The sequence below is a fragment of the Gymnoscopelus microlampas genome (genome assembly GCF_963454915.1).
Source record: "Gymnoscopelus microlampas genome assembly, chromosome: 21".
In the NCBI taxonomy this organism is placed as follows: Eukaryota; Metazoa; Chordata; class Actinopteri; order Myctophiformes; family Myctophidae; genus Gymnoscopelus; species Gymnoscopelus microlampas.
Window position 1 is genome coordinate 14,324,064 of NC_139958.1, and position 17,894 is coordinate 14,341,957.

General features: G+C 41.7%; 3 protein-coding genes across 7 annotated transcripts in view; all 3 read left to right on the forward strand.

The window, feature by feature from the left end:
- The first annotated feature begins 243 nt into the window (after positions 1 to 243).
- marchf5l (membrane-associated ring finger (C3HC4) 5, like) lies at positions 244 to 7,232 on the forward strand. The gene is made up of 7 exons (XM_084047889.1): positions 244 to 324; positions 1,277 to 1,357; positions 2,921 to 3,120; positions 3,472 to 3,602; positions 4,015 to 4,189; positions 4,426 to 4,586; positions 6,352 to 7,232. Exons 2-7 carry the CDS (start codon positions 1,326 to 1,328, stop codon positions 6,514 to 6,516), a joined length of 864 nt encoding a protein of 287 aa, XP_083904015.1. The 5' UTR covers positions 244 to 324; positions 1,277 to 1,325; the 3' UTR covers positions 6,517 to 7,232.
- Positions 7,233 to 9,071: 1,839 nt separating this feature from the next.
- On the forward strand, positions 9,072 to 10,757 carry LOC311037815 (GPI transamidase component PIG-T-like; the record flags this gene model as incomplete). Its single annotated transcript, XM_084047104.1, has 1 exon — positions 9,072 to 10,757. The coding sequence occupies one exon, from the start codon at positions 9,072 to 9,074 to the stop codon at positions 10,755 to 10,757; it is 1,686 nt and encodes a 561-aa protein (XP_083903230.1).
- Positions 10,758 to 14,448: 3,691 nt separating this feature from the next.
- The window catches only part of xpo7 (exportin 7), a 41,400-nt gene continuing 37,954 nt past the window's right edge, over positions 14,449 to 17,894 (forward strand). For all 5 annotated transcript variants that reach the window (XM_084046148.1, XM_084046150.1, XM_084046149.1 and 2 more), the window contains exon 1: positions 14,449 to 14,568. In XM_084046148.1, the coding sequence (XP_083902274.1) occupies positions 14,536 to 14,568 (33 nt within the window). In that variant the 5' untranslated portion in view covers positions 14,449 to 14,535. The remainder of the gene's footprint in view (positions 14,569 to 17,894) is intronic.

Sequence of the window (17,894 nt, forward strand, 5' to 3'; positions counted from 1 at the left end):
GATTACATGTATATTACAGTATATTACATTATATTATATTATATTGAACAATTTTGTTATTTTCATTTTTATTTGTGTGTGTGTTCATTCATTCACTCACTCATTTATTTATATATTTTCTATAATACCTTGTTGCTATGAACCCAAACCAAACAATTAAATATTTGAATCTTTAGCCTGGTTTTATTTTGAAGGCCCCTAGTGGAAGTGTTTAATTGTGTGTAGAGAGGTTGACTTCATAATGTTGACACTAAGCGGCGCTGCTACCAGATAACTGATGGAAACTATACAGAACACAGCACAGATTTATCACTTACTGTAAAGGTACTTATTATTTGAGTGTAATAATCCTAACTCTCAGTGAATCACAGACTATATAGAAGGAGGTCATATGGTTTATAAAACCTGTGTGTTTTTAAGGAAGAACTTTTATTTAGATAGAAACCTACAGGTCATAGATACTCGCTGTCTAAGGTTCATTTAAGTTTCTAAATACCCTGTTAGTGTTGTTTAATTTGTGACATTATTTGACATAAATATTAGTATTATTAATCTGTAAAATCCTGGTTAAACCACAACAACTTCAGCCTGTTTATATTAAGTCGTACGACGGTGTCGCGTGGCGAAAATAGCCTATCTACCAGCTCACAACAACACCAGCACCAGTGGTGTAAAGTAACTAAGTACATTTAGCCCAAAGTACTGTAAGTACTTGAGTACAAATTTGAGGATTTTTTACTTTACTGGATTATTAAAAAAATTCTACATCTCAGAGGCAAATATTGTACTTTTTACTCCACTACAATTATTTGAAAACTTAAGTTACTGGTTACTTTGTAGATTTTGTATTATTATTACAAAACATACATTAACCACTTCATCCCTATATACTTCGGCTATTTGAAAATAGCATATCTACAAGCTGTTGCTTTGCGGCGCGTTGTGAGCTTGTAGATCTGCTTTTCAAAATATTTGTATACATTTTTGAACACTTGTGAAATAGAACATTCTGCATAATGACTACTTTTACTTTTTGTAATTTTAAGTACATTTTGATGCCAATACCTTTACCTTTGCCAATACCTTTACTCAAGTAAAATTTTAATTCTGGACTGTAAAGTTTTTCTATATTGCAGAATCGATACTTGTCTTTGAGTAAAAAAATACTTTTTCCACCACTGACCAGCACCATGTGTTGACTTGGAATGGATAAATGAACACTTTTGACATAAAGACGTGTTGGTTGGTCTGTCTTAATGTTTGTGCTTGTGTTCAGTTTGGTGTCTTCAGCCTTTCACCTACAGCAGAGCTGACCTGTCCTCATTATGGCCTCCTGTGCAGATGACTCACCTGAGAAGTAAGAGCACCTTCTGTCTGATTTATGACCTTTATCTGCTTGACCCAGTATACACACATGTGGTGAATCACTCATATATACGTAAGCATAAATGAAGCATAGTGTTAGTTCATGCAGGACACGGAAGTCTTGCACGCCTCAGCTGTAATCGGCTGTCAGTCAGAGTCAGAGTGAACATCAGCCTAGCCTCCTATTCCCCATTCACAGCTCTGCTGGTCATTACGTCACACATTCATACTCCAATCTGAGGTCACGCCTTAACAAAGAGGTTCCTTTAAATACGGCTTTGCATTGCTGCCTGCTTCACTGCTGCTTAGCTGCCTCCTCCACCACAGCCTCCACCTTTTGATCGGAGTCTGGCATAGGCTCAAATACTTGTGATATTTTATCTGCTTATTCAAACTAATATGTCAATGTATTGCTTATTGTTTGATATTGTATCCCTATGGGGGTTTTGCTTAACATTCCCTGATTTTGCTTAGCATGCTGCTTGGACAAAATTCAGGGAATATCTCCAAGAGCGGAGCCTTTAACGCCAAGCTTAACTGTATTCCATTTGTTGCAATAAATGGTTAAATCTACTTTGACGTGAGCGTTCCTGACTGAATTGATGCCCGTGATACGATGACCATCAACTACTTTATCAGAGACTGCATGACGTCTGTGGCACTGTGCACAATGATACGAGATGCATGTTTTATTCCTATCCATTCTGTTCTTGTCCTTGTCTCATATCTTCTGGTCACGTCATGTGTCCAATACTGTATATACATTCTCTATGTGTGTATAAAACTTCAGAACATGTCATGTGATACTGCCTGGTATCATCATGTTCTCCGCGCACGCAACTTAACTGAAACATCTCTTACCACCCTTAGTTAGAGGGAGACTCTTTAGGGACCACATGTCATTAACATGTTGTTAACATGTAGTTCAACGTGATATGCTGCATTCACACTGGCAGCTACAAAGATGCAAAGCTACACAGCATATTTGTATCTTTGTAGCTGAAGTTGAAACCAGCTCAACTCTTTTTGTAGCTTTTGTATCAGCTACAAGCGTCGGATGTATCTTTGTATCTTCATGTATTGTATCTTCCATTGAAAATGAATGGTAAACTGTATCGCTCTGCCAGTGTGAACGCAGCATAAGTGTGGTAGTAGTAGTGGTTCTCAACGTGTGGGCTGGGGCCTACCAGGGGCTCTTATACGGGTCTGTGACTCTGAGGGTGTACAAATGGAACCAAATGGATCATGGTGGCGTGAGGGTCCATTTGTTTCCATGTACACTCTCAGAGTTACAGACCTGTAAGGGTCCATTTGGAACCCCCTCAAGTAATCCAGAGGATCCCTAGGGACCTCACTTTGAGAACCACTACAATAATATGTATGCAATATTGTATTTATGATTCTTTTTAAATGTATAGGAATCGTTAAAGGGAACCGTTAAGGAATCGAACAGTTAAGAGGGAATCGTTAAGGAACCAGAATGGTTAAAATCCTGAAGGATCCCAAAACCCAACCTTAGACCTGCCATCATGTTTGCCATTGTTTTGTTTCTCAGGCACTGCTGGGTGTGTTTTGCCACGGAGAGAGAAGACCACTGTGCAGAATGGGTCAGTCCCTGCAGGTGTAAAGGCTGTACCAAATGGATCCACCAGAACTGTCTACAGCGCTGGCTGGATGAGAAGCAGAAAGGAGGTGGAGGAGCTATCTGCTGCCCACAGTGTGGCACAGAGTACCGCATCGTCTTTCCCAAGATGGGTGAGTGTACTGTAGACCCAGGTCCCATACCATAGAAAAATTAAATAATACACTTGTATTTTACGTGTCAAATCACCATATCACCAAACAAGTTAATTGCGCGTCACATATTTTCTTTCCATATCATGCACCCCTCATATACAGTGAGGTTTGACATGTGTACTGTGTATGTATCAAGTGTTTAATAACTGTTCTGTGTTATTGTGTTCTGTATGTATCAGTGTTTAATAACTGTTCTGTGTTATTGTGTTCTGTATGTATCAGTGTTTAATAACTGTTCTTCTGTGTTATTGTGTTCTGTATGTACAGTATCAGTGTTTAATAACAGTCTTGTGTTATTGTGTTGTTCAGGCCCGTTGGTGTATTTCCTTCAGCAGGCAGACAGGGCACTGTCACGGGTCAGTCCATTTGCTGCTGTAGGGGTGGTGGTTGGAACCATATACTGGTCTGCGGTCACATACGGAGCTGTGACTGTCATGCAGGTGATAACAATGACAATAGCTGATCTACAAGCTCACTGCAAGACCATTGTATGATGAAGCAGGGCATTCACTTACAAAGAAATCATAAAATGTTGATATGAGATTATGGGTTTTCTGCCCGACAGCGACAATATTAACCATGGAATAATCTAAATGGTAAATGGAGCATTTTGTATTGCACCTTTATCCAAAGCACTTTACAATGTGCACTACATTCACACATACATTCACACATACATTCACACACCGATGGCGGAAAAAAACATGCAAGGACACTTTGACATTAACGCAGGGGGAGCCCCGGATTGTGATTTGGTTAGATGGAAAAAAAGCTGTCCAAGTACAGTTGAAACTCAGGTCCGTTTTCACTAAGACTATAGAGAGTTGAAGTGGTTTCTATTGTCATCGCCAGGTGGTGGGCCATAAGAAAGGTCTGTATGTGATGGAGCGAGCGGACCCTCTGTTCTTGTTGATGGGTCTGCCCACCATCCCAGTGCTGCTGGTGCTAGGCAGAATGATCCGGTGGGAGGACCTGGTCCTGAGGCTGTGGCACAAACACTGTTTAAAAAGACAGCAACTGGCTCCAGGTTGGTACTGAGGAAAAAAACACGAAATCTGAAAAGTGTTCACGGCCCACCCATCTGACCACTTAACACAGCAGTTTTTTCGGCTGCCATGTTGGTGGCCAGATGGGTGGGTGGTGTGCATTTTCAGAGCATGATTAATCAATCAATTGTGTTACTACTTGATCCAAGTACACTACTTGGATACTATCCTTGGGACTCAGTAAAGGTAATTAATTTAACTTTTATTCCCAACACAGGACGGCACTTACCCCGCCAGCCTGCGGAGGGCGCCAATGCAGGAGATCACCTGTCTGTGTCCCGCACTCTGTGTGGCGCTCTCATCTTCCCCTCCATCGCTAGCCTGGTGGGACGGCTGCTGTTTCGACGAGTGACCTCCAACCTCCAACGCACTATCCTGGTGGGTGTACACTGTACTGCATGTTAGTATATTAGAGTGACCACTAACCTACAGCGCACTATCCTTTTGGTATGTTAGAGCAGTGGTTCTCAAACTTTTCATGTCAAGGACGCCCAAATTGACACTTATTAGCCTGCGGACCCCTGTTTCAAAAGATATGCCAGGGACCCCCATAAGAGAAGATTTTTTTACAGCTCTAGCAGTGATTCTCAACCATTTTAATTTCAAGGACCCCCAGTTTGACATGCATTAGGGCTACAGACCCCCATTTAATGGCATTTCTATCACTTGGACCGCAAGTTATATTGTAAAATCTATGTCAATTTAACTCTGAGAGTGTACAAATGGAACCACATGGACCTGTTAGGGCGGTGTGTGGTCATCACAACATGACTCACTTAAAAAAAAGGTTAAATTCCTTTTTTTTAAGTCCATACTGCTATTCATAGGGCTTCACATGTGTCATGTGTTTCGCTAGCCAATCACAGTCCTGAATTTGCAAAGTCAGCCAATCACATTACAGCTAGTGGTGATGACACTAGCTGTAATGTGATTGGCTGACTTTGCAAAAGTATAGATTTGCATTGACTGTGGAAGGGTTAGGGTTGTAGACTGCGTTGTAGACTATTGGCCAATCAAGGTGCAGGATTGGTCAGTGTCCAAAACTCACTTATAGGGGGCGGTTACACCGCCCCAAAAATCTGTATAAACACTTAAACCCTATATACTGTACATCAACTATTGTCCAAAACATTTTGAAAAACTTTGCAATACACATTTTAATATTTTTGAAACATTTTAACAATACAAATGGGTGTCCCTGGCACAAAATATTTCAGGTGGGGGTCTGCTAATTTGGGGGTCCTTGACATGAAAAGGTTTGAGAACCACTGTTGTACCCATATGCTAGCTGTGTCGGCTGGAAAGATCAGCTGACTCATTCCAACCTCACTGAAACCCTACTTATATTGGATGAATTATTTTCATGCAAATTAAATCTTAATGAGACTTAAAATAAGTAAGTGATATGGTTTTAGAACCCCACAAAGCTAATTTATCAGTTTCAGTTTTTTGTTTCATCACTTTCAATTATTTCACTTGTTTATCCTGTATCCTGTATGAATTCTCTCTCCTGATTGGATAAAATTGGTATCTTGACCTTAAAATGTACTAGTGCTGGAGAAACGGAGAGACCCCTGTTACTGAACAGACACTCTATATAGCAATGATTACTGTCAGAATATAGAGCCTTTATTGTAAGTATTGGTGTAAGCTCAGGGGTTGACACTAAGGTCTCAGAGGCACTTGCCCGTTGGGCAAGTACAGGTCAAGTTCTACTTGCCCAAAGGTCATGCCCACTTGCAGGAAAAGTAAATCAAATTAATTTTAAATCCAATCGATAACTGCCGAATGCCGACAGTCACTTTGAAAGTCTGAATGAACTGCTGAATGGTAGCATTATTTGTTCTTTCATGAATAACCAGTAATATTTAATGAAGTCGGTTGCTTCCCCATTCAAATGCACTTGCCTGTCGGGCAACCTGAAAGCAAACTCCACTTGCCACAGGCAGTCGGGCAACCGTTAGTGTCAACCCCTGAAGCTACTTAGCTATATAGTCCATTTTAAGTGAGACTACTAGGATACTAAAAATAGATAACCTGTGTTTAATATTAATTATGCTTCACCGTTTTGTACGCTGGCCCTGTGTTCCATTCAGCTGTGTAATTGGGCACTCTCCTCTCTTCCCTGCTTTGTCTCCTCCAGGGTGGCATCGCCTTTGTGGTGATGAAGGGAGTTCTGAAGGTTTATTTCAAACAGCAGCAGTACTTCATTCAGGCTAACCGTGTCATACTAGATTACCCCGAGAAAGACGGCCACAGGCAGAGCGAGGGCCAAGAAGAGGACACAGAGGACAGTGGAAATGAATAATACTTTATTTTTATTTTATTCATAAATTTAAAAAATATCTATTTTGAAATATTTTCGGAAAAAGCTAAACATATTACTATTTTTGAAATGGGGCTCAAGTGGTTTTAAGTGATCAATCAAGCAAGAAACAAAGTGTGGGGCATGAATGTGTGCAAAGGAAAACATGGAATTGAATTGAATTGAATCTAGATAAATAATAGCATTTTGAAAATAGAGAATTCAATAGTTAAATATTTAACAGGGAGGCCATTCTTTCCCGTTTAGATTCAAGATGAAAAGATTCAAGATATATAAGTATATAAATATATATACTGGATATACAAGAGTAAAATTGTTTGGTTTTGGTTCCTCAGTGTTGTAGCAGCTATAATAAAGAATGTTTTTGTTATTTTTGTTATATATAGAAAATTCTAATTTTGAACTTTTTGACTTATAATGACACAAATCCTCAGCCAAAAGCATGTCAACTTCTGAACATTTCAGTGTTTAATTGCAGTGACATTTGGGGCATGCTTAGTTATTTTTATTTGCACTGTTCATGTAGATGTGCTCCTAATTCTGTTTTTGTTTGTTTGTAAAACATGCCTCTAAAACATTTAGCAAGAGGTTCATGACACAACATCCATCTGATCATGTGTTTATTACAGAATGCATAGATTTGATTTGATTTCATGTCAATGAATGAATGATTGAATGGAATAAAGCTGTCAAACTGATGTTATGTGAAAACTCCTGTTATTCTTAATGAGAGCAGTCGATGATGTGATATACCTGCTATATCTTTTAACTGAAATTAAAGCCAGCACATTTGTTTTGTATAGTAAATATTAAGGAATGCGTGCAGGTTATTGTGTTTGTGTGTGATTGTGCATGTGACTGATTTTATGGTTCTACTCTACTGTGTCATTGACAGATCATTCTTTAAAGGCCCACTTGCAGGTTGCTCTGGTCTTCTTTTTTGGTCAGGGAGAAGTAGAGGTCTTTGGTGTAATGCTGAGCTAGGTGTGTTACCAATACAATGTCTGTCACGTTGAGGCCTACTGTATCCCTAATATACTTAGTTGTATGACACATTCTTTGGACAAATTATGTCATTTGGGGGTGTGGGAGGTGCAAACAACACGCCTAACAGCGTTGTTTTTGTGAGATGGGCCGTAAACAATGATATCCTTTTCTGTCCTACTGTATAACTATGGTTAAGTTTACACCTCCAACACACTCACGGGACATCAATCCCTCTCCATTTGGTTGATTAGCTTAGCTACCATCTATGGCTAATCACTCTTGTCACTCCTGTGTCAATGTGGCGAAGGACCACTTCACCAGAAGAAAAAAAGTTGATGCTTAATGCTTCCCATCTTCCCTACATCAACACAATTTTCTCCCCGTATCCCTTCTTGTCTCTTTTGTTCGACAGATGTTCTGCAGATATATCTTGGTCACTTGTTCTCATGTTTTTGTCACTTAGATTAGTTTTTGCCTTACCACAAATGTTAAGAATGTTATTTAGATAGCATGTTGTTTAAAAAGATGCTAGGTTGAGGTTCATTGTTTACCTGGTATCCTACAGTATAGTGTCTATGAGGCACTACATTGTTCTCTGCACTCTATGTGATTATTTAACTTTTTTTGTTTTATGGAGTTCATGCTTTCTCTGCTTATTCCGATATCGCGTTTGTAAGTCAGTCTGGATAAGAGCGTCTGCTAAATGCCTACATTGTATAATATAAATAGTAATTGTAGCCTACTCCCCACATTATCATACTCCTGTGTCGACGGGGTGAGGGACCACATCAGTGACTCCAAGCAGACTGATTGTGGTGGCTTGGGGCCCCAGAAAGGAAATCGCCATAAATGCTATAGTTCGAACATAAAAACAAAATGGATGTACAGTAAGTGTATGGTAGTACCTACTCTCAGAGTACCTGGATGCAGTCTATGATATCATCAGTAGGCCTACTATGATGATGTCAGGCATTTCCGTACTTGGGCATATTATGTCAGCCGTATTATGTCATATTATGTCATCCATATTATGTCAGCTGCAGACAAACAGCCTCGCAGATGCACGTCCGTGTGTTTTACACCCAAATAATGGAGTACAGACATGCATCACACAGTACTGGGATCGTAGTGACCTGTCTGAGTGTCTCATTCATAAAGGAGGTTTTGGACAGAAGACTTCATGTAAAGGTGAACACTTTCACATCTGAAAAAATTGCTCAATTAAAAAAGTTAGCTCCAGTGAACGTCGAAACCAATACAAACCAAGTCAGTCGCTGATATTAGTGCAAATGGCCGTGTACAGGTGCAGTTTCCTCGCTCTACTGTTCTTTCTTTGTCATTTATCTTTGCTTATTGTCGCAGATATTCAAAAAACGAACCCTGTTAGTGAGACTGGCATCTTTGTGGATAATAATCTACAAAGACAGCTTGCAGTAGTCACCGAAACAAAGCAGCAGACTACTGAATGGATAGCAAGCGAGGATGTGGAACTGACTCATGACGATGCCCCAAGTGACCAGAAGGCCACTTATGAACCTAAAGTTGCTCACATGCCATCCGCACCGCCGACTAAAGATGAATTTCAGGAAGAATTGGTTATCAGACCGCTTCATTCCGGGGATATTTACGCCAGCTTCCAGTTCCGCACCCTATGGGACACAGACTTCACTGGAGGAAACAAAGTCTCCCACTACCGTCTGTTCCCCAAGTCGCTGGGCCAGGTGATCTCCAAGTTCTCAATTAGAGAGCTCCACATCTCCTTCACCCATGGCTACTGGAGGACTATGCAGTGGGGGCATCCCTTCCTGCCCTCACCTCCTGGGGCTGAACTCTGGGTCTGGTTCCAGGACACTGTCACTGATGTGGACGGTGCATGGAGGGATCTGACCAATGCTCTCTCAGGGATCTTCTGTGCCTCTCTCAACTTAATTGACTCAACGAACACCATTCAGCCTAGTGCCTCCTTCAAACCACTGGGTGTGGGCAATGTCACAGACCACAGCTTCCTTCGCTACGCCACCCTGCCACGTGAGACTGTCTGCTCTGAAAATCTGACCCCTTGGAAGAAACTCTTGCCATGTGGCCCCAACGCTGGTCTGGCTGTCCTGATGAAGGCAGAGAAGCTCTTCCACAGTAGCTTCTACTCCCAGGCTGTGCACATTAGACCTGTGTGTCAGGACTGGCCGTGCAAAACGGCATCCTGGGAGCTCCGGCAGACACTGGACGTGGTGTTTGATCTGCACACCTCAGGACAGGGCGAGCGAGAATGGTCTCTGGTCAAGATGTTCTCTCGCAACCTCACAGACGCCTGCCCGCTGGCCTCCTCCAGTAAAGTCTACATCGACATCACTGACCACCCCCAGAGGGAGCGGTTTGAGCTGACCCCAGCCCATCCCCTGCTGAGCCAGGCTGTAGTGCTGGGCGACAGGAGGACCTACTCTGTCTACGACCTGACCCAGGCGTCCACCTTTGGCTCCCTGCGCTCACTCGACCCGCTGCTGCGTTGGAAGTCCACTGACGGTGACAAGCTGCGCCCCTTCCTCCATGGCGAACGTTACATGGCCGGCTATGGGCTGCAGACGGGAGAGATCCACACTCTGATGTACAACCACCACCCTGACAGGGCCTTCCCTGTGCTACTGCTAGACACGGTGCCCTGGTACCTCCGCCTCTACATCCATACGCTGTCTGTCACCAGCAAGGGGAAAGACACCAAGCCCAGCTACATCCATTACCAGCCGTCTAAGGACCGTCAGAGACCACACCTTCTGGAGATGCTGGTTCAGCTGCCTCCCAACTCTGTCACCGAGGTCACTGTGGGGTTTGAAAGGTCTCTGCTGAAACGGACTGAATACAACCGGGACTTCTGTGTCGGGTCCTCCGTCATCAGCGCTCTCGTGCCCAGCGCTGTTGCCATGGATACAAACAGCACTCAGGACCGCCCGCTCTTCAGCAGATTTTTCCCACGTAAAGAAGAAGAGTCCGGCTACTTCATGCGAGTCTACACAGAGCCTCTATCGGTCAGCCTTCCCGATCCAGACATGACCATGCCTTACAATGTAATCTGCTTCACATGCATTGTTCTTGCCTTTTGTTACCTCTCACTTTATGATCTGCTCACTCGCACGTTCCAGGTAGGAGAGCCCAGTCCAGGTCTAGCCAAACAAATATACAACCTAATCCACATGGTGGTCAATTTCATCCACAGGATGAGGGGCGTACCACCACCAACCTGAAACGTGCTGACTCCCCCCTTTCCTGAGCAGGTTAAGGTTAGCCATAATGCACTGGTAATGTGACATTCAAGGTTCAGGGTTCAAGGTTGTACTTTATTGTTACATCTTGTGTACAGGTACATAAGAGTAAAACTTATTTTGGTTCGGCTTCCTTCAGACAATGTAGCAGCATAAGTAATAACAATAGAATAAAGAAAACGTAAAAAGATTTAAAGAAAGAGAGTACTCGTTCAAGCACTGGCATGTTGTTAAGAAACAACTTTTAAATGTGGAACTTTCTGTTTTTAAAATAATACACTGAATTTATTTTGAACTGGATTGAAATAGAGTCAGTATTATTTCCCCCCTGCCTGTTAGTAGGGAAGCATAATGTTATCTACTGTTGATAATGTGGGCTCTGCTGTTGTCTGTCAGGTGGATGGATCCAAAGCTTTGTTCTGTGTTGCAATGGGGGAAAGTATACGAACTATATAGGCTTAACCCCAGTGTTGGTTGAATGTTTTTGTTTGTTTGTTTTTGTCATCAATAGTATATGCATTTGAAGCCATAACTCTACTATAGCCATTAAACAAAGGAACAATAAGTCACTAAGTCTGAGACATGAAAATGCTATTTTTCAGGAGAATAAGGCACAGGGGACATATGTGAGTAGTAGCATAAAACAATTGATCTGAGTTTATTCATTGAATGAACTAATTTAAAAAGGAATTTAAAGTTGGCTATGATGTTGACAGCTTAAAGGCATACTACAGTATGACATTTTCCCTGTGTTTACATAACAAAACAATATATACTTTTTTTTACCCATTATTTCCCTCCATACCTCCACTATCTATCTATCTATCTATCTATCTATCTATCTATCTATCTATCTATCTATAATACAGTACAGTATCTGTCCATCCAATAATCACTACTGGGTGACGTCACGATAGCTCCCTCCAATTTTCTACTCAACCAAACAGGTTCCTCTCCGGCCTCCGTAGCTGTTGGGGGGCGTTTCTTCAATGAGCGCTTTTTGTACTCTGCAACTGCACCAGCAAGTTAGACATGAAGACAAATGTGACTTCCGGGCTTTGTCTTCAAAATAAGACCCATTTTCAGGTACACACACACACACACGCGCACACGCACGCACGCACGCACGCACGCACGCACACACACACACACACACACACACACACACACACACACACACACACACACACACACACTGACACACACACACACACACACACACACACACACACACACACACACACACACACACACACACACACAGAGTCATACCCTTTTGAGCCACGCTAGAAAATGTTTTTTTTTTGTAGTCTAATCAGAACCAGATTGCCAACATGAATGTTACTGCAACTGGCCCACAATGTGTCACAATGGCTAATTTCTACACATTTCCAGAGCTTCCGATATACAGCCTGTATGGCTCAGTGTTCATTTAACTCTGAGAGTGTACAAATGTGTGTACATATTCTACACCTGAAAGGGTCCATTTGGTTCCATTTGTACACTCTCAGAATTACCCGTAAGGGTCTGTAACTCCCCCAAAGAACCCTTGACCCCTGGGGGTCCATGGACCCCACGTTGAGAACCAGTGGCCTATCCTATACAGACTGAGATCACTATTTTCCACACATTGCTGTGTGGGTCAGAAGCAGGTGGTTGGTGATTGAGGGTGCTGACAATGTTTAGGCCACCATCTGTTAGACCTACCTATCTGACATTTGACTCCCTGGCCCACTCTGGGCTTCAGAAACGCCCATATCAAGTGTGTTTTACGATATTTGGAAATCTGCATAATGGGGCAGCCAAACAACCCACAAACAACAGGCCCTTTAAAGTGGTTTATGAACAGCTTTCATCCGGCTACCATTAGACTATTGAGCAAGGCATGTCCATCGCTTGTCATCAGACTGGCCTTGAACTTTTGCTCTTCCCGGTGTTTTATATTTGTTGATGATATTGTATTTTGGTATTATTTTTATGCTATGTTGATGAATTTAATACATAGGACCACAATGGAAACAAGCCCCCAGAACGTTTTTGTGTTATCCTTTTAGCTCAAATCTCTGACTGAACCTGCTGTTTACATTTCTGTCAAGTAAAGTATTCAATCAATCAATCAATGAATCAATCCTCATCATGGCCCTACCTGTGGATTATACCAGTGGCAGTGAAAGTGACCTTTTGTGGACTATGTGGTTGAACCTGCCACATAATGATACTCTGCACCTTATCTCATGTAAAATGTGCTGATATACTTCTTGCACCACCTTAATGTCTATCTCTACACCTGTAAACCTGTGATGTGACAATAATAATAATAATAATAATAATAATAATAATAATAATAATTTGTTAGTTACTGATGCAAGAACAGGCTTCTATTTCAGTGTGCTATCTTTCTAGTAAGAGAAAGGCTGTATAGTTAGTAGCTTGGAATCCCCATAAATGATGTATTTGATAGGCAGTTTTGAGGTTTCTGAACTGTCCACTGTGGACAGCCCACCAGAGTTGCCATATCTGCTTGTAAGCGACTTTGGGTTTGTTTTTCTGTAAAGTTGCGTTTAAATATTGGTAGTTACGGTTACGTTTTTTGGGCCTGTTTCTAAAGTGTAGTGCTTATTTGGGCTTGTTTCCTAATGTTGTTTAAACCAGTGGCTCGCTCTTAAACATTTTCATGTCAAGGAACCCCCCCAAATGAACATGTATTTGTCCACAGACCCCCCCATCTAAAACATTGTTGTGCCATGGACCCTGTACCAGATTTGTGTTTAAAAAATACTACACATTTGTCAAAAAAAATAAATCTATGCGCCTCGTTGTGAACTTGTAGATCAAATAGCCGATTTTCAAATAGCCGATGTATGTACAGTATAGGTTTGAACTAAAGTGCTCATGTGGCCATCACTTCTTTTGGGCTTGTTTTAATAGACCTGCTTATTTCTCTCGCAAAATCTGATAACACTGCAGCCCAACTCTGACACTAGACACAGAGCGAGTAGACATAATGGGACCCTCTTAAAGGCTAATGAACATTAAGTGAGGCCAAATTACAGCCTATATAATGTTGAAAATGGTGACATGCTCCATAAACTAAAATGTAGAATCAAACCACACGAAACCCATGCCTAAACTTAACCTAAACTTAATTAATTAACATGCCTAAACTTTGTTTTTTTCATAAGCAGTTTTGTTAGAAATTGTATTACCGATTATCTGGTTATTTTAGTAGGCAAACGTATGCTTTAAATTTGAAGGAAAATCGGTCAATTTCCGGCGTTTCTGTCGCCAATTGCGCCAACCTGACGAACCGTCCTCTGGTTGCTTGCTATTCTCATTACTTTTCTCAAAGCTCAGTGATAAAGTTATATCCTTCATTGTTCCGTTTGATATGTAAGTTTTTCAGAGAGGACACTTTAATTCAACACGACAGGATAACATGTATTTATACAAAACAATCACCCTTACACTGACTGACAGTAATCACTTGCAGACGGGCTACCAACAAACCGAGCTACACTGTGACTATTATTATTTCGCAACGACCTTTGTTGTGCTTTAAAAGTATTTTGTGGAGCAAAAAAATACGCTCATTCTGTTTGAGTCGGTGCAGTTTTGCGAGGACATTATTTGTGTTTTAATTTTTCCATAATATGTGTGCAAAGAAAATGTAAGATTGTCTCAGCCCAGAATAAAGGCAACAACCACGGGGGGCGCTGTTTCCCCCTCGCTATACTCATATTAGAGGGGGAGTGATAGGTCCATGCAATGGAGCAAAATGGCGGATCATGTGCAGGTAACCAGAGGTTTATGTTTTTGTAATGAACACAATTATCGATAAGCGTTACAAACGAGCCGGTGCATGGATTAGGACACGTTACTGATTATACGCAGCCGACGTGTTCGCCCGTGTGTGTGTGCACGGGGCGGCCGTTTGCTGGTGCTGTTGGTAGTAAATAATAATAAGGAGGATGCGGGGTGCTGTGTGTTGACTTGTGGCCTGTCATCGTGCAGAGAGAGAGAGGGAGAGAGGGAGAGAGAGAGAGCTCAGCTTATTGCATTAACATTGTGCTACCTAGTTTTAGCCGCAAGTTTAACGTAAAACGAAACGCCGGACACCTTATTCGCCCGTGCGACGCCGCAATGTTTTATTTTGGCGACGTTGACGGTGTGAACAGGGTGGGGGGTGGGGGGGCGACACAACACAACAATGGCCATAATTATGTCCGAATAGTTATCCAAGTAAACAATATAAAAACCAATCCGGATAGATTGTGTAAATGGGCTGGCCTTTCTTGGACGTCGCTAAGGATGAGGAGAAAACATGTCACATCGTCGCCCCGCTATACGTGGTGGTTGCGATGATGTTTTGCGCCGTTTTTACGCATTTAACGGGGAAAAAAGTATAAAAAGGGTGGGGGGGGGGATCCCAAATGTTGGGTTGTTTGTTTGATGCGCATTCATTGTGCTGCGAGGAGGGAAGTTTGGCTCTCTACCAGTTGCGCGAGCCACCGTGATGGCACGAGACGTCCAGTCCAAGCTTAGCTCGCTCGCTCGCGCACCCCGAAAATAGCCGATCTACAAGCCTAACGACGGGTCCTTGGGGCGCGTCGTTAGGCTTGTAGATTGCCTATTTTCGGGCCACGCGACTATATAGTTTAAAATCATAAGTAACGTCCACCACCCGACCGTTACCATACCACCACCACGCGCTATGAACGTTAGCCGTTGGCTCAGTGGCTCGCGCTGCTGACGGAAAGTTCTCCCGCGCAACAACAAAACCATCCTGGTTATGGTGGTTCTTTGTGTTTTGGTTTCGAGTGCCACTCTCTTTATGTTTCAGAGCCGGTCTATTTAAGTGTTTAATATTGAACATTCGGACGCTTGTGTGTTGTGTGGCTTCTGGTAATGTTCACATGTGGTGTGTGTGTGTGTGTCTCCATGGTTGCTGCTGGCAACATGGGAGCCTGTACTGTAGTGTAGTGTAGTGTAATGTGCTTCCAGGTTTTTTTTCTCCCCCTTTTCCTGGACACATGTTTTGGCTAAATGTTGCTATTGTAATGTGAGCTGGTGGCTTTTGATAACAAGCCAGGTGCCACAAGATAAACAAAGTGCATTTGTTATATTATGTTGATGTTGTTTTTATTGACAAAAATGCATACAATACAGTACATATTATACATATCTGTTAAAAGGTTAAAACACACAAAAACAAAAGCCTGAGGGCTTGTTTCCATTGTGGATGTCCTTTTTTATCCGAACATGCTCATGCAATGCTTAGGGACACCGTCTGTCATCATGTCTGTATATTTGTTATGAATATGATGTGGAAATGCCTGTCCCTGGTTGACTTAAAATGATATAGGCCAATAAGCAGACTAGATGATCATTGGATTTAAAGGCTTATTATTATCCTCTCTAAATCCAATGCCACTTTCATTCATGTCTGAGGGACTATTACTGGCTGTATGAGCACATGTCACGATATTCTCTGAAATTCATATTATGTGGCCAACAGAACATAAACACTTGGAAAGTTAACATTATTTACAGTCACTTGGTGGGCTATTCTTAGCCCTATTTTGTCTTGTTGCAGAGCTGGGCTGGCTTGTGTTAGAATGTTGCTCATACGTTTTAGTCACAGATGAGGTCTTAAGTCTTCACTCTTGTTTATAATAATTTATAATGTACTACTTTAATGTCATCTTATGAGCGGTTCCCTGCGATCATCAGTCTAAATGGAACAAAAATGTTTTCACATTTTGTGGCATTGCCTGGTGACTCTATAATTCTTAACATCCAACCACAACCACCACAGCTAAGAGGATGGTAGGGGGTAATCCATGGCACATATACCGTATCTATGTAGACCCGTAAGGGTCCATTTGGTTCCATGTGTTTCCATGTGTACACTCAGAGTTCAATTAATACTGAGCAATCTGTACATCGGAAGCTCTGGAACTGTGTTGAAAATAGCCATTGTGACATATTGTCAGATTGCATATCATGGTGGACCAGGTGCACTAACATTCATGTTGGCAATCTATGTAATTTTGTAAATTTAAATGTAAATTTATCACAAAGGTTTTAACAGCTCCAAAGTGTAAAAATATAAGCTAATGCATTTAGAGTTGGTGGCTGCAGATGATGTCACTAGGTGGCTCTGTCAGTCACAAGAGGAGAGAGAAGTGCTCTCGATTTAAAGGCAGAGAAATATTTGTGCACACAGTGAATGAAGTTGTAACGATTGCAACAATGGCATTAAGTAGGGGAAACCTTAAGGGCTGTGTCGGTATACTGTAGCAAATTTATTGATGGCAGTTTCTCCTGAACTACCTACTGTATGTAAACAGTGCATTCTGCATGTGATATCAGCGCTGCCTATTTATATTGTTGCCATTATGAGACTACTATGCTTGATACTTCACTTAATCATCATAGATTGGACAGCCTATTTAAGATGGTCTCCCTCTCTTGTCTTCTAAGATGACCTGATGAAGGTCGCTGTGACTATTACCATTACTTTCTTAAAATGTTGCATTGCTACAGACCGTGTGCGGGGAGTCTTTCTTTCTATCTTGGTCGGCCTTTGGTCTTCTCTGATGCACCTGTCGATCTGTAGGTGGTGCAAGAGTTTTGCCAATTTAAATTAATACAACAATTTGGCATACCCCCTAGATGCAGAATGAACTAAAGCATACTATGTTGCTTTTAAGTATTACTCATAGACAAAGTTTTACTCCTGTCTTGTTTAGGATATGCTATTGAGGAGACATTCTTTCTCATTCTGTGAAACATCTGCACTGTTGAAAATTCCATCTGTGAGGCTGCAATTGGAATGGTTACTGTAACATCATAATCTACAGTATATGTTACTGTAAAGTCAGACAATGGGGAATATCTACATTTCCCAGCATATCGCAAGTAAACTGGTGATCAAATAATGAATTACAGGGGGAAATATTTTAACTTATGTGTGTCTAAAAACAAAACAAAAAAACGTGCATGCGGTGCCAGAGAAGAGCACATTTTAGGTGTGCTGTACTATAGAAAAACAATGTTTATTTTCCCCCCTAATTTGTACACCTAAATTATTTTCCCATGGTGATACTGGTGTTTTGT

Bases quoted from the DNA above. Each gene is read 5' to 3' on its own strand.
- marchf5l (XM_084047889.1), top strand. From the start codon at position 1,326: ATGGCCTCCTGTGCAGATGACTCACCTGAGAA. The intron at 3,121-3,471 runs GTGAGTGTACTG...TGTGTTGTTCAG, and splicing joins CATCGTCTTTCCCAAGATGG to GCCCGTTGGTGTATTTCCTT. The intron at 4,190-4,425 runs GTTGGTACTGAG...TTCCCAACACAG, and splicing joins AAGACAGCAACTGGCTCCAG to GACGGCACTTACCCCGCCAG.